This window comes from Schistocerca gregaria, chromosome X (assembly GCF_023897955.1).
Source record: "Schistocerca gregaria isolate iqSchGreg1 chromosome X, iqSchGreg1.2, whole genome shotgun sequence".
Classification (NCBI taxonomy): domain Eukaryota; kingdom Metazoa; phylum Arthropoda; class Insecta; order Orthoptera; family Acrididae; genus Schistocerca; species Schistocerca gregaria.
In genome coordinates, this window is record NC_064931.1 from 781003524 (window position 1) to 781020998 (window position 17475).

The 17475-nt window shown below is 41.0% G+C and overlaps 1 protein-coding gene across 4 annotated transcripts in view; it reads left to right on the forward strand.

Moving 5' to 3' along the window:
- The window catches only part of LOC126299458 (transcriptional activator protein Pur-beta), a 332144-nt gene that overhangs the window by 192379 nt on the left and 122290 nt on the right, over positions 1-17475 (forward strand). Inside the window, exon 1 of one of the 4 annotated variants that reach the window (XM_049991377.1) lies at positions 13127-13636. The exons of the other annotated variants lie outside the window; for them this stretch is intronic. Within the exon in view, the coding sequence (XP_049847334.1) occupies positions 13591-13636 (46 nt within the window). The 5' untranslated portion in view covers positions 13127-13590. Of the gene's footprint in view, positions 1-13126; positions 13637-17475 lie in introns of those variants that run through there. 4 annotated transcript variants of the gene reach the window in all.

Genomic DNA, 17475 nt, shown 5'->3' on the forward strand with positions numbered 1-17475 from the left:
CACGTTGGGTGGCACGGGATACATGCGGACGTGCATTGTCCTGTTGGAACAGCAAGTTCACTTGCCGGTCTAGGAATGGTAGAACGATGGGTTCGATGACGGTTTGGATGTACTGTGCACTATTCAGTGTCCCCTCGACGATCACCAGAGGTGTACGGCCAGTGTAGGAGATTGCTCCCCACACCATGATGCCGGGTGTTGGCCCTGTGTGCCTCGGTCGTATGCAGTCCTCATTGTGGCGCTCACCTGCACGGCGCCAAACACGCATACGACCATCATTGGCACCAAGGCAGAAGCGACTGTCATCGCTGAAGACGACACGTCTCCATTCGTCCCTCCATTCACGCCTGTCGCGACACCACTGGAGGCGGGCTGCACGATGTTGGGGCGTGAGCGGAAGACGGCCTAACGGTGTGCGGGACCGTAGCCCAGCTTCATGGAGACGGTTGCGAATGGTCCTCGCCGATACCCCAGGAGCAACAGTGTCCCTAATTTGCTGGGAAGTGGCGGTGCGGTCCCCTACGGCACTGCGTAGGATCCTACGGTCTTGGCGTGCATCCGTGCGTCGCTGCGGTCCGGTCCCAGGTCGACGGGCACGTGCACCTTCCGCCGACCACTGGCGACAACATCGATGTACTGTGGAGATCTCACGCCCCACGTGTTGAGCAATTCGGCGGTACGTCCACCCGGCCTCCCGCATGCCCACTATACGCCCTCGCTCAAAATCCGTCAACTGCACATACGGTTCACGTCCACGCTGTCGCGGCATGCTACCAGTGTTAAAGACTGCGATGGAGCTCCGTATGTCACGGCAAACTGGCTGACACTGACAACGGCGGTGCACAAATGCTGTGCAGCTAGCGCCATTCGACGGCCAACACCGCGGTTCCTGGTGTGTCCGCTGTGCCGTGCGTGTGATCATTGCTTGTACAGCCCTCTCGCAGTGTCCGGAGCAAGTATGGTCGGTCTGACACACCGGTGTCAATGTGTTCTTTTTTCCATTTCCAGGAGTGTATTTACATTGTCAGATATATGACAAACATAGTAAAAAGTTCAAATGTGTGTGAATTCCTAAGGGACCCAGAAGATCTTAAGACTATCCCACAACCGGTGTTAACTTCCGGGCAAGTGCTGGGCATCGCGCCATCATAGGTGCTGCAACATTCTTAACTTTGTTTTCGGATCCTGGAACTTCCCTTCAAGGCGAACGGCATTTCAAATAACAAAATGCAATGCCTCCTCATTATTGGAGAATTGGACTCACAAACCTTGTTGTTATTGGATGCTGTGCACAGCACTCCTTCTGGGGATAAACATACACACATCAAGAATAGTGTGCTTTGCCGAGTGCACAAACTTATGGACCCGCAATCGACAAGCGCTGCAAAGTGAAACCATTGGTAACAAGACTCGTTCCAGTTTTTGGCGTCATCTTCGATCACTGGTTTCCACGACCAAGGTTTCCGACGTCACGCTCAAACAGCTTGTCACGGCGAAAAGAACACTGATTTGCAGTGCTTCCTCGACTTTCATGTCGCAATTACTGATCGCAGATGTACTTTATCATGTTCTGTCACGTAACAACGCAAGTGGGCCTCCACAAACTGGACAACACGGCGGCGTGGATTCGGTTCCGACCGCCTCGGATAAGGAGCACCAGTTTCTGAGTGCAGAACAAGTGAATGCGCTATGATGCAGCTTTGACGCTCTTAAGCGGCAACTCCGAAGACCATCAATCAATCCCAGCAGCACTCAACCTACCAGACGGTGTAGCGCACAAGGTAAAGTCAACCACCATGCAAAACTGTGTTGGTAGCATTCATGCTTCGGGCAGCAGGTGTAAATGCACAAAGCCATGTGATTATCCAGACGGGGACACCGATCGAAATTTTGCATGACTGATCGCTCCATTGTACAATGCCTGCTTACTACTACAAATAACTCTGCCGCCACCAGAGGAATAAGTACCACTCATGGTCCGCTATATGATAACTACATACTTCCTTGTATTGGCTATGTACCTGTCTCAAAGTTGTACCTGTCTCACAGTTGATGGGCATTCTATTATTCACAGTGTTCCTACGTCACATTGGCGGTACGTCAGAGACATGTGTAACGAGCTGATTTATTTAACTGACACAGGCCCAGACGTCAGTGCCCTCCCTGCAACATCAAGAAACTGTTCATCCGTAAAATCATGGCTCCCAGCACCGAACAATCCGAGAATCCCAACATTAAGTCAGATGCAGTTGTGAATTCACGATTATCACAGAATTGTCGATAGACTTTCATGATCTCTGACATGACTGAGCCCTTGGATTTTCTCCACTGTTACAGCATAACTGTGTCTATACTGGAGACTGCACTTCACATGGACATTGAAATTTACATGGTCATGTAGTAACTCTTGCCGGGAGCAATCGCACCCCCACATGAGAGGACTTCGTTTAGCGGCAGGTGCAGAAACGCTACCGTTAAAGGAACTCTTTGCCTTGCTGTCCAGTGATACTAATCTAATTTTAAAAGTTATGGCGATGGACGAACCGAAGATGAGTAGTGGAGGAGTGCGCATTCTGAGCCAGAAGGGGCATTGTTCTCTTATGTACACAAACTGGTCGCTTGTCCTAGCTCTCCTTACGTAAACAAACTGCTGACTTGAGCTCTTGTTTTCTTATTTAGGATGTAATTAACAGGCAATAGCTGTCATTATAACTGCAGTTAAAGGTCTGTAACCGTCACTATAATTACTATAATTTAGGGGCAAGATGGCAGTCAAGTAATGTCTCCAGCCGTCCAGAGAGGGAACTTGGCATAATTAGTAAGTACTTTGCTTGAGCAACACAGCAGTAATAAATTCTGGTGATATTCCCTAGTTTCCAGCAGTGTACGGCGCCCAACAGTATTGACTTAGTTTTCACAAATGCTCATTATAGTCTCACACCCAGTGCTATTTTCTGCAACAAATAGGTGCCATTTATGATTTCATGGCTAATTTTAGTGATTCACATAGTAATATGTGCTAAATTTCTATTTTGTCAGTTTTCCCCACTTCTTAAGAGGATACATGTAAATGTTCGTTTCATGGCTAATTTTACCGAAATTCAAGTAGACACATGTAAATACAAGTTCCGTGGATTTTTACTGATTTTCCCAGAAGACACACATAAATATTGGTTTGCAAATACCACCACCATAGATGTCCTGCAGGCACCTCGAAGTATGATGTTATTTACAGTTTTCGGGTGATTTTTATCTGTATTTGAAGAACACACAGGTCCACGAAGCATGGACCTTGCCGTTGGTGGGGAGGCTTGCGTGCCTCAGCGATACAGATAGCCGTACCGTAGGTACAACCACAACGGAGGGGTATCTGTTGAGAGGCCAGACAAACGTGTGGTTCCTGAAGAGGGGCAGCAGCCTTTTCAGTAGTTGCAAGGGCAACAGTCTGGATGATTGACTGATCTGGCCTTGTAACATTAACCAAATCGGCCTTGCTGTGCTGGTACTGCGAACGGCTGAAAGCAAGGGGAAACTACGGCCGTAATTTTTCCCGAGGGCATGCAGCTTTACTGTATGATTAAATGATGATGGCGTCCTCTTGGGTAAAATATTCCGGAGGTAAAATAGTCCCCCATTCGGATCTCCGGGCGGGGACTACTCAAGAGGATGTCGTTATCAGGAGAAAGAAAACTGGCGTTCTACGGATCGGAGCGTGGAATGTCAGATCCCTTAATCGTGCAGGTAGGTTAGAAAATTTAAAAAGGGAAATGGATATGTTAAAGTTAGATATAGTGGGTTATTGAAGTTCGGTGGCAGCAGTAACAAGACTTTTGGCCAGGTGACTACAGGGCTATAAACACAAAATCAAATAGGGGTAATGCAGGAGAAGGTTTAATAATGAATAGGAAAATAGGAATGCGGGTAAGCTACTTCAAACAGCATAGTGAACGCATTATTGTGGCCAAGATAGATACGAAGCCCACACCTACTACAGTAGTACAAGTCTATATGCCAACTAGCTCTGCAGATGAAGAAATTGAAGAAATGTATGATGAAATAAAAGAAATTATTCAGATAGTGAAGGGTGACGAAAATTTAATAGTCATGGGTGACTGGAATTCGGTAGTAGGAAAAAGGAGAGAAGGAAACGTAGTAGGTGAATATAGACTGGGGCAAAGAAATGAAAGAGGAAGCCGTCTGGTAGAATTTTGCACAGAGCACAACTTAATCATAGCTAACACTTGGTTCAAGAACCACAAAAGAAGGCTGTATACATGGAAGAAGCCTAGAGATACTGACAGGTTTCAGATAGATTATATGATGGTAAGACAGAGATTTAGGAACCAGGTTTTAAATTGTAAGACATTTCCAGGGGCAGATGTGGACTCTGACCACAATCTGTTGGTTATGACCTGTAGATTAAAACTGAAGAAACTGCAAAAAGGTGGGAATTTAAGGAGATGGGACCTGGATAAACTAAAAGAACCAGAGGTTGTACGGAGTTTCAAGGAGAGCATAAGGGAGCAATTGACAGGAATGGGGGAAAGAAATACAATAGAAGAAGAATGGGTAGCTTTGAGGGATGAAGTAGTGAAGGGAGCAGAGGATAAAGTAGGTAAAAAGACGAGGGCTAGTAGAAATCCTTGGGTAACAGAAGAAATATTGAATTTAATTGATGAAAGGAGAAAATATAAAAATGCAGTAAATGAAGCAGGCAAAAAGGAATACAGACGTCTCAAAAATGAGATCAACAGGAAGTGCAAAATTGCTAAGCAGGGATGGCTAGAGGACAAATGTAAGGATGTAGAGGTTTATCTCACTAGGGGTAAGATAGATACTGCCTACAGGAAAATTAGAGAGACCTTTGGAGATAAGAGAACCACTTGTATGCACATCAAGAGATGGAAACCCAGTTCTAAGCAAAGAAGGGAAAGCAGAAAGGTGGTAGAAGTATATAGAGGGTCTATACAAGGGAGATGTACTTGACGACAATGTTATGGAAATGGAAGAGGATGTAGATGAAGATGAAATTGGAGATACGATACTGCGTGAAGAGTTTGACAGATCACTGAAAGACCTGAGTCGAAACAAGGCCCCCAGAGTAGACAACATTCCATTAGAACTACTGACGGCCTTGGGAGAGCCAGTCCTGACAAAACTCTACCATCTGGTGAGCAAGATGTATGAAACAGGCGAAATACCCTCAGACTTCAAGAAGAATATAATAATTCCAATCCCAAAGAAAGCAGGTGTTGACAGATGTGAAAATTACCGAACAATCAGTTTAATAATCCATAGCTGCAAAATACTAACACGAATTCTTTACAGACGAATGGAAAATCTAGTAGAAGCCGACCTCGGGGAAGATCAGTTTGGATTCCGTAGGAATATTGGAACACGAGAGGCAATACTGACCCTACGATTTATCTTAGAAGAAAGATTAAGGAAAGGCAAACCTACGTTTCCAGCATTTGTAGACTTAGAGAAAGCTTTTGATAATGTTGACTGGAATACTTTCTTTCAAATTCTTTAGGTGGCAGGGGTAAAATACAGGGAGCGAAAGGCTATATACAATTTCTACAGAAACCAGATGGCAATTATAAGAGTCGAGGGACATGAAAGGGAAGCAGTGGTTGGGAAGGGAGTGAGACAGGGTTGTAGTCTCTCCCCGATGTTATTCAATCTGTATATTGAGCAAGCAATAAAGGAAAAAAAAGAAAAATTCGGAGTAGATATTAAAATCCATGGAGAAGAAATATAAACTTTGAGGTTCGCCGATGACATTTTAATTCTGTCAGAGACAGCAAAGGACTTGGAAGATCAGTTGAATGGAATGGACAGTGTCTTGAGAGGAGTATATAAGATGAACATCAACAAAAGCAAAACGAGGATAATGGAATGTAGTCGAATTAATTCTGGTGATTCTGAGGGAATTAGATTAGGAAATGAGACACTTAAAGTAGTAAAGGAGTTTTGCTATTTGGGGAGCAAAATAGCTGATGATGGCCGAAGTAGAAAGGACATAAAATGTAGACTGGCAATGGCAAGGAAAGCGTTTGTGAAGAAGAGAAATTTGTTAACATCGAGTATAGATTTAAGTGTCAGGAAGTCTTTTCTGAAAGTATTTGTATGGAGTAGCCATGTATGGAAGTGAAACATGGACGATAAATAGTTTGGACAAGAAGAGAATAGAAGCTTTCGAAATGTGGTGCTACAGAAGAATGCTGAAGATTAGATGGGTAGATCATATAACTAACGAGGAGGTATTGAATAGGATTGGGGAGAAGAGAAGTTCGTGGCACAACTTGACCAGAAGAAGGGATCGGTTGGTAGGACATGTCCACCCGGCCTCCCTCATGCCCACTATACGCCCTCGCTCAAAGTCCGTCAACTGCACATACGGTTCACGTCCACGCTGTCGCGGCATGCTACCAGTGTTAAAGACTGCGATGGAGCTCCGTATGCCACGGCAAACTGGCTGACACTGACGGCGGCGGTGCACAAATGCTGTGCAGCTAGCGCCATTCGACGGCCAACACCGCGGTTCCTGGTGTGTCCGCTGTGCCGTGTGTGTGATCATTGCTTGTACAGCCCTCTCGCAGTGTCCGGAGCAAGTATGGTGGGTCTGACACACCGGTGTCAATGTGTTCTTTTTTCGATTTCCAGGAGTGTACATCCGAGAGCTTTTCGCCAACAGTACGCGCAGTGAGAGCCTACATTCTTTAGACAGATGTCTACAAAATGATAAATTATGAGTACTACATGTTATTCTTACAGCTTTCGCGCACTTTTTTAAGACTGGTTACCGTAGAATATTGTTCCATATAACATTATTGAATGAAAACCAGCAAATTATGTCCACGTACTGGTTTGTTTCACCCCAAGATTTGCAGTGATTCGAATAGCAAATTTGGCTGAACTAAGTTGTTTTCGGGATTCCAAAATGTATTTTTTTCCACTTTAAATTCTAGTTAATAAGGCCACCAAAAATTTTTGGAGTTAGCATCCTATTTATTATTTTCTCACCACGCGTTACACTTCTTGATTAGTGTACCTCTAGATGTGCACAACTGGATATGTTGTGTGTTTTTAAAACAGAGAGTGGGACCATTCGTAGAAAAAATGGCTCTGAGCACTATGCGACTTAACTTCTGAGGTCATCAGTCGCCTAGAATTTAGAACTAATTAAACCTAACTAACGTAAGGACATCACACACATCCATGCCCGAGGCAGGATTCGAACCTGCGATTGTAGCGCCCAGGACCGCATGCCCACTCCGGCCGGCTCATTCGTAGAAAACCAGTCAATGATGCCTTGAAGAACATTGTTTACCGTGACTTCTGTTGGTACAGACATGCTTGGATCGATTTCAATACTAGAGTCTTCTTATAAAACAACTAATTCTGCATGTTGTACAGGATGGTTCAGTGATAGTATTACAGACTTTCAGCAATGATGGAGAAGGGTAAATGTATCAATTTGAGGTAAGGAACCCTGGTCTGGAACGACCGAATGAAAGTTGTAAAAGAAAATCGTTCTGATATCTCTGACAGTGGATCTCGGCTACTGCAAGATCTTTGCTTTCCATGTTTTGATTGGAGATGGTATGGACCTAAACAAGAAAAAAAAAAATGTGTAGTAAAGATAGGCTCTAAAGTGCATACCACAAGAGCTATGAACACCTGTTCACCTTTGCTGCTGTGAAACACATCTCTTTTTACTAAACAAGTGCTCATTTCTGTTATTCTCCTCCCATTCTGCGTCTGCTTTGACCTAACATTGGATGTAGGTGGCTTTACAACAGCAGACGTGTATCGCACTGGCTTAGGTATACTGTCAATTTAAGACAGCCTTCCACACTTCTTGATAAGGGGACTAGACATTTTTCACCATGCCTTCCCCTTACATTGCTTCCCCTGTACCGATATCTGGTACTGTTACAGACATGCCAGTTGTAGCCAATACTAGGGATACTTTGGATATTTCAGGTACATATTTCGTGATAGCCCCAAACACCCACCTGCAGCAGCTGCCAATTGTTGGACCTTAGTAAAGGTAGCTTTTATCTGTGCAGGAATTTCAGCCATTTCATTCCGAGTCTCGTTACAGAAATCGCGATTGGGTTCCATTCTAGTTAAGATCGTCGAGCTTATATTAAGTACTATATTATATTAAATAACAGGTTGCCGAAGTAGCGTCAAGCCTTACACTATACTAGGGGCCACAGGATATGTAAATTTATTTGAATGCTGTTCAGTTGGTTTGTTTCAACTATTTTATCCATTGCAGCCATAGTCGTCCGTAGAGGGGTGGACAGGGAGGGGGGCTCTTGCGCCGTCCTGGAATATGAGTGTAAGCTATTTGTTAGTTAAAGAATTCTCACGAATTTCTGTGCGACTCTACCAAAGTGCAGATTTAACACTACCGAGCGCAGCGGAAAATACTGCGAATTTGGCAATATCTTGCGAATGACAACATTTAGGCGTATATACTTACAGCTGCGATTTCGGCTATTGTGCCTTTCTCAAGTAACAACTGTAACAGTGTCAGACTAACGTATTGGAATATAATTTTTTTGGCTACTTTTAACAATATTTCACAACTCATTGAATCCCCGCATTTAATCTTACAAGGAAAACTCCCCATCGCAACCCCCTCAGATTTAGTGGTAAAATGGCCCATTGGATAGCCCGTCAGAAACTCAACACACATCAAACTTGAAAACAGGAAGAAGGTGTACTGAACTGTGGAGCAAAACGATCCAAATTAATACGCGCAATGTCTAGCGACATTAACGACCGTCGTATCGTGGTTTTGAGGTCACGGTGTTCGACTGCGAAGGGGAATATATGTATCTATTCCTTCACAAAAGTACGAACTGCCCGTCAGGTCATTGACGTGTCTGCTCGCTGTGTTCAAATTTGTGTATGTGTCCTGGTGTAATGTCCGTTTGCTACAGCGATGTGTAACGAAGGAACATCCAGACGTACGTACCTCCTATTTGTTCTACGGGCAACAGTTCCGTTGTGGAAGTTTTGACTCTTGAATTCCTTCGTTGTAGCATAGTGCACACCCGTTTATTTGTTGTGTTCATTTCTGTGAGAGGTCTTTGCGGCGTCTCTACTGCTATCACATTTACTTGCCACGGTAGTGTATTCATAACACATGACTCATACTCTGTGATGAACAGTGAGAGCAGGGGAGATGCCGCATAGGCATCTCACAGAAATGAAAGCAACAAATAAACGGCTGTGAACTATATTACAACGAAGGAATTCAAGAGTGAAAACTTCCAAAACGGAACTGTTGCCCGTAGAACAAATAGGAGGTACAGAAATGAAAGCAACAAATAAACGGCTGTGAACTATATTACAACGAAGGAATTCAAGAGTGAAAACTTCCAAAACGGAACGCAAAAGACGTAATATGTGGTACCTGTGTAGAACAAAAAGGAGATATGTACACCTGGAGGTCCTTCGTTACACGTCGCTGTAGCAAACGGACATGACACCACGGCACATTCACGAATCTGAATACAGCGAACAGACACGTCGATGACCGGACGGATAGTTTGTAATTTTGTGAAAGGAAAAAAAAAAAAAAACAGAATTGAGCGTGAGGGAGATATGAACACGTATCTTAACCACCACACGACGGTGGTTAACATCTCTCGATATTATGCATATTATATTGGGACCGTCGTCTGTTTATATTTTGCTTCTTTTTCTACAGATCAGTGCACCTTCTTCGTGTTTTCATGTTTGATATGTGTTCAGTTTTTGACGGACTAACCAATAGGCCAACTTACCACTAAATCTGAGAGGACGGGGTGCCATGGAGGGTTTCCCTTGCCGTGTTAGTAGGATATAATTTCAAATAGGTGAATAAAAAGGTGGCATCCTTGCTCATATTAATCATACCAAAAGGTGTTCAATACATATAATATTGAAATAGTCTAGTATTTATGTATCAAAGTAGTCTACCTTAAAAGTACTACATGCACAGCCTAGGGGGCCAGGACCACAAACACTTCAAATAAAAAAAAAATGTATTTCGCTACTGTGATTGACTGAATTTTTTAGTGGACAGCCGATATAAATTATGTCTGTATTTACCACTTAGACCCAGTGCTTCCTTACGTCAAATCCCAGTGCACTGGCACTTTACTTCAGCTGGCGAAATAGCAGCCTTTAAAAGAATGGTTAACGGAATTTTGCCAGTTTGAAATGAGTTCGATTTCGTGGAATGCGGATATCTGCCATAATTCAGTTTATCCAAACTAGGTACCATTTAAGGTTTTTATTCCGTACCGTCATATCCTGATACATGAACTCTAGAAGATTGGAAAAACTATTTTCAGGCAACGATATTCGTTAACGAGATACTGCGGAAAACTTACAAGATATCTTACTGCCTGCAGAATCTGACACAGCGGTTACAAACTCTTGACATCATAGCAAGTGACCGCTTTAACAGGAAATTCAAACGCCAAATAAAAATTGCGTTTTTATTTAAAAAAACGAATAATTTTAACAAAAATATTTTTTTCGGAGTATGTAGGGTATTACCTATTGGTGATACTTACAATACGCCTTTTTTTAAAATTGAAATACTGTATTTCGCAGGGATACGAATCTCAACAAATCAGCTTTCTGTTCCTTTTTCTAAAACAATTATAGTTTTTCATACTTACATAAATAAGTTGTGTTGAATGCATTAATGATTTAAGTGCCATCCAGTTTTGTAATCTTATCATTCATTAAATCACACAATTGTACAGAAAAATTATTCCAAAAGTGATCCAAAATACTATTTTATAGGTTACTTGTTTCAAAATTTCCCCTTGTAGGGTCCGCATCACAGGTTCAGCCTACATACATACATAAACATACATACATAAATCCTTGTTCCATAGATCATGAATACGACATTACACTTACTACTTCCTATCCAAGAATTAATCTATTGAGTAAAAGGAGTTGTCATGCAGAACTCCTTTTAATTTACTTTTAAATGTTAGTTGGTTATCTGTCAGACTTTTAATACTATTTGGCAAATGACCAGATTTTTGTGGCAAAGTGAGATTTAATCCAGAATGGATTGTAAATACGGTTCTGCTGGATAATTATGAGTGGTCCGAGATTGAATAAGTTTTGTGTAGTTTGTGTTCAGTTTGGTTTTGGGACAGATTTTTAGTCTCACCGAAGCATGTATGTCGAAAATGGCAATTTTAAAATCGTGCCGCCTCCTGGATAAATTTCTGCGGACGTTCATGCATTCAGCCACAACAGTTATGTAATACGGCAAACCTGCCCCATAGTGCTACTCTGCAGTGAAGAACTACAGAATAGCGTATTAATAAAGCCGTCTAATACGGGGTGTTCAAAAAGTCTCTCCGCAATGCCGTATGATTGTTAGCCGCGCGTGCCGTATGATTGTTCGCCTGCCTGGGTCATTTTCCTTCAAGCGGACTCTCCCAACATTCCACTGTTTCGTTTATCTCAGCCAGCGTCAGTAGTATCGTTGGTGTGTGTCGTTACGTGTTAACGTGAACATTTAAGTTTTGTTCCTTTGTTCCGTTTTTGTCACTGTTAAAATGCTGACCACTGAAGAACGTGTGTTTTTAGTGGAACAAGTTTTCAAAGCTGGCGGTAAATACACAGTTTCAGTTCTTCAAACATTTAATTCAACGTTCCCACATCGCGATACTGTGCTAGATTCAGTAATAAAGCTCGCCCAGGAAATCGATGTTAGTGTCGGAACGGCCCACACAGCTGTAAGGAAAAAATTAGAACTTTTCCCATGTACTGAAAAATACTGATTATGACAAGAGACTGCATTATTGTCATTGGTTCAAAAATTCCGTTCAACAAAATGGACAGGATATTGTTAATGAAACGTTTTTCACTGATGAGGCATGGTTTCATGTATCTGCGTACATGAACTCGCAAAATTCTCGTATGTGGAGTACTGCAAATCCATTGTGAATTCATGAGGAACCACTTCATTCTGTGAAAATAGGAGTTTGGATGGCAATTTCTAGACGTCGAATTGTGGGTCCAATATTTTCAACGAAACAATAAACGCACAACAATACTACAGTGACATTCCGTACCCATTCATAGGAGAACTTGTGTTAAGTGAAATACTGGTCGATTATTTTCAACAAGATGGTGCAACCGCGCATACAGCTCGCGTTTCAATGTCACTGCTTGGTGATGTTTTTGGTGATCGCATAATTTGGCAGGGACTTTGGCCTCCACGGTCGTCTGACCTAACACTACCTGACTTTTTCTTCTGGGGTGCAGCGAAAGCAATTATCTATAAAAACCGTCCAAAATGCATCGATGAATTGAAAACTGCGATATCCACTTTCACTGCTTCTGTTACAGAAGAAATCTTACAGCTTGTGTTTGGAAACATTACTAGACGAATTGAATTGTGTATTCAACAATAGGAGGGACACTTTCAACATTTAATGGTAAAATTTGTAAGTAAAAATGAATATCCAATAAATTAATAACTTATATTTCACTGAGTTTCATTTCGGTAAATTCACTGCGGCATACGGCACGCGCGGCTAACAATCATACGGCACTGCGGAGAGACTTTTTGAACACCGCGTATAACAACGGTTATTTAGCCCCATTGCTAGATAAATAAAGTCTTACATTTTCTTGTCGGAGAGTTGGGATCTGTGGTTGTTCCCTGGTGCTACAGGTATTACTCGGGATAACGTTGAGGTACAATTAAATAATTGTAAACTGATTGTTGTCGTCTGTTCTACCTTCAGTCATTTAACTTACATGAAGGAACGATAAGGTGGAAAAACAAACGGAAACACCAAAAACACAAGGCATTAACATGCCTAATACGGTATAGGAAAAGTATTGGCATTCAAAACAACCACCTCTTGTCTCATCAAATAGTGAAAGATAACAATTTTCATTTTCAAGAGAAAAAGAGACCGATTAATAGGTTTACTAAAGAACAAATCGCTAGGGGAAGACTCGATAAATGCTGAAATATGGACTAACACATGAAGCAATACATTACAGAATTATGGGCACAAAATTGTATCTCGAGTTTACTGAAGTATGTAAACTTTGACCAAAGATGTTCTATGACCGCTCCAAAGCTCGCTCCGAGACGTCAGTGAACATTGTATGGTTCGCTGTCGAACCGCGTAATGATAATGTTAGCGGAATTTATGAGCGATAGTCCGCGATGTAAGGTTTCGTAGAATACTCCGTGAATAAATTTCTGATTAAAAAAAAACACAAAAGTAAAATTGTGATGGCGTTCAGTCGGCAAACAATGGTTTCAGCCGTGCTAGGTTATGTGACAGACGTCAGTCGATTTACGGATACGTATAGTTTCACATGCGGTATATCAGCAATTGTGCTACTGACTGTTCGATGTTGCAACTTGTGAACATTAAATATAATTCGCTGTAATTGCTTTGGTACAGGAAGTTATAAGATGAAAGAATAATATTACTTATTGTTCCCGGTGATGGGTATAGTTACGCCTATATCGTTCAGGCACTATTAATTGTAGTTTTCATTATTGTGCAACATGCGTACATCATGTACCGCAGTCGTGTTTTTCATGGTGATATGCTCTCACCCCCAGGTGAGTTTCGTTTGGCATTCATCATATGATTCGAAGGAACTAAAAAGTAAATATAATTGTATGTGCGCACCCTTTAGTGAATGTAAGATAATATCTAGCATTGCGACTCTGTTTTTTAGGTGTCAAATCAAAATTTCTGCGACAGCTGATTTTACAGAATTAACGTGAAGGAAATTGGTATACTTTCTCATTTTAGTAAAACCGAGAAAGTCATGTTCCAGTGGTGTAAATGATCGCTTGGTGCGTGGAAGTTTGTCATGCTAAGACGAATGTGTTCTTAGTCGTTACCATTGGGATTCCTCCCCGTCGAAATTAATACCATGTTATGGAAAAATCAGTAATTACTGTCAGTTGATTATATCAAGAGACTAACGGATGCCAGAAATTCTTCATGTGTAATTTCATTTCACTGTTAATCCTTGTATTTGTTGCGGCCAGGTGGAAAAAAATACCCCCTCCTCCAGCAGGAATATGTAGAAACATTTTGGAATACACTTAATCCGTCGTCTGTTTTTACACCCATTAAATTTCTCAGAATTGGCGTTTATCCTTAAGTGCCAGAAAACAAAGGCCTGGTGTTCGATCCATGGCAGTCCTAGAATTTATATCTGTCAATTTCCACGTCTTTCACCCATGTCTGTGTGAAATATACTGAGCTGTATAATGTTCGAGTCCATGCCAAACTGAAGGCCCACATATAACTGGTTGGGATAACATCGTGAATTTTTTTGTCTGTCACATGTTCAAAATGTAAATTTGTTTCAGTAGATTTAATTTATTCATTTCCTTGTGAGTAGTACTGAATGAACTTAGCTATCATCATTTTAAAAAAAGGGTTCTTTTTCCTTAATGCCACTAAATTTCAATGTATAAATGGTTCCTGGATATTTTTCTCATAAATTCCATATTGACTGACCAGAAGCTACTTAATATTAAAGAAAGGTATATCATCCGTTAATATGTCTATAGTAAGTTGTTTCAATGGTCACATCTTCCTGAAACTTGCCTAACGAGTTTAATTTCCTCGTACTGCTTTGATTGCTCATGTAAAAGTCAATGGCTTTCTTTGTTATTTATTTATTCTGCTCACCTGATTATAATTATCTTTAAATTGATTATATATACCCTCATTCTGTGTTATTTTTTTCTGTCTATCTGTTGTGTTTTAAGCTGATGAGCATGTGCTTTTGCATAAGGGAATATAAATTAACTAACAATCTAAAATTCCCGAATGGGGGCATTTTCAGTATCATTAAGTATGCACTCCATCCTGTCCCTATTCTAAAATTTAATTAATTAGAATAAACTGACTCATATTAATTTATCTTTAAAACATTCCTCTGGTTTTGTTATGTATATAGTGGAAAGTGTCACCTAAGATATGTGGGTAATATGCACTTTGTGATGCACATACATTTGTGATTTTTGTCATTGTGGGTGTAATATAAACCAGGGTGTAGGATAGTTTGAAAAGTGACAGTTTATTTGTGAGTCGGCAAGGCCAGCTATTTTGAATGCAAAATAAAGGTTGTCGTAAGACTGAACTGTAGTGTAGTGAGAGATCTAGAATCATAATTGGCAATATTCTCTGTATATACAATTTTCAGTTTGCTTCTCTTTATGAATAACCAAAACTTTAAGATAAATTCAGAAACACTGTATTGCATAAAAGATAAATCTGACAAGTATGAGGGCCTGCTGAAAAGGAATGCCCAGGATTTTTTTGTGTGAAAACTCTTAAAGCATTTTAAATAAAACAAACTTGGTTAACAATCTATGTCACTATTCATGTCTACATATTTATTTCTCAGCATAGTCACACTGGTGATGGACACATTTCTTGCAGCAAGAGACTACTTCATTTATACCATCACTCTGGAATGTTTGACTTTGTTGATGGGGCCACAACCTCATCTCTGATTGCACTGGTTCATCACTGTCAAAATGAAGTTATTGAAGATGTTCTTTAAGTTTTGGAAACAGATGAATATTGGATCGGACCAAGTCAGTACTGAATGGAGGATGATCGACAACAGTGAATGCGAGGTGTCGGAGTGTTGCAGATGTCGCAGTACTTGTGTGTGGTCTGGCGTTGTCATGCTGAAAGAGAGGGTGTTCAGTGTGTGCTTTTTCTGAGTTTGTTGTGGTGTCTTTAGGAATGACTTCCAAATGCAGCACACCATGAACATTCCAGAACACTGTGAGCATGATTTGCCTGCTGATGACATGGTCGTGAACATTTTTTGGCGGTTGTGATTCTTTGTTGCAGAACTCAATTGACCTGTCACAATGTTGTTCAGGAGCCCATCACCCTCATGTTCAAAACAAAAGAAATTGTTGACAGATGTCGAGAAAGTAGGTTACAGCAAGCTGTTTCTTGTGCACCAACAGTGAAACAGCATCATGTTTCACACTAAAATTTGGAACCCTCCGCTGGCAGAAGTTTGCAGCTTGTTAGTGAAGTGAGAAAGTCGACCAAGTAATATGCATGATGTGTAATACCTCAGCTGATATTGAAAACAGAACAAAACATTTGGAGCCATTACTATTCAGCACACCCTCATAGTATTGTATATATTACGTACACTGTCCATGCGTCGAATGTGAAAGTCTTCTAAATACCATAATTAATTTAAAACTCTTTGCTTCATTTGCAAATAAAGTATGTAAAATAAAGACAAATTGAAGCTGAGTGAAGTGGAGTAGCTTCTCCCTCTGTTTTTCTTATGAATACCTAACAAATTTCAACCAGTAGTAACCTTGTGGTAATTTACTTGTTAAAATTATTGAAAACTGGAGTGTAATATGATTGCTATTAACAATTGTCTAGTACTTGATTCTGGCACCTATATTAATTTGAATGTAATTACTAATGTTATCAGGAGTACTTCAGTCTTTCAGATTCTAAAACATCCCAGTATTCAGTGTTTTACCATCATAGTCTTGCAATACCTACATCTACATAGATACTCTTCAATCCACCATATGGTGCATGGTAGAGGGTATCTGTACTACTACCAGACATTTTCTTTCCTGTGCAATTTTGAAATAGAGCGAGGGGAAAAGTGAGTGTCGTTTTGCCTCCATATGAGACCCCTCATCGTCCTTACATGCAATGTATGTTGGAAGCAGTAGAATCATTCTGCATTCAGCTTCAAATGCCAGTTCCCTAAATTTTCTTAATGGTTTTCCTTGAAAAGAATTTCACTTTCCCTTCAGGGATTTCCATTTGAGTTTCCAAAGCATGTCTGTAACACTTAAGTGTTGTTCAAACCTACCAGTAACAAATCTAGCAGACTGCCTCTGAATTGCATTGATGTTCTCCTTTAATTCGACCTGATCTGGATCCCAAACACTCTAGCAGCACTCAAGAATATGTTGCACTAGTGTCATATATACGGTCTACTATACAGATGAACCACACTTCCCTAGAATTCTCTCAATAAATCAAAATTGACCACTCACCTTTCCTACCACAGTCCTCACATGCTCGTTCCGTATCATATCGCTTTGCAGTGTTACACACAGAGATTTAAATGGTGTGACTGTGTCAAGCAGGACACTACTAATGCTGTATACGAAAATAACAGGTTTGTTTTTCCTACTCATCCACATTAACTTACATTTTTCTACATTAAGAGCTTGCCATCATTCATCACATTAACTAGAAATTTAGTCTGTCATCTTGTATCCTCTTACAGTCACTTAACTCTAACACCTTACCATACCCTGCAGCAGAAGCAGCACCAACAACAAACAACTGCAGATTATTGCTTACCCTGTCCACCAGAGCATTTATTTTATAGAAAATAATAGCGGTCCTATTACACTTCCCTGGG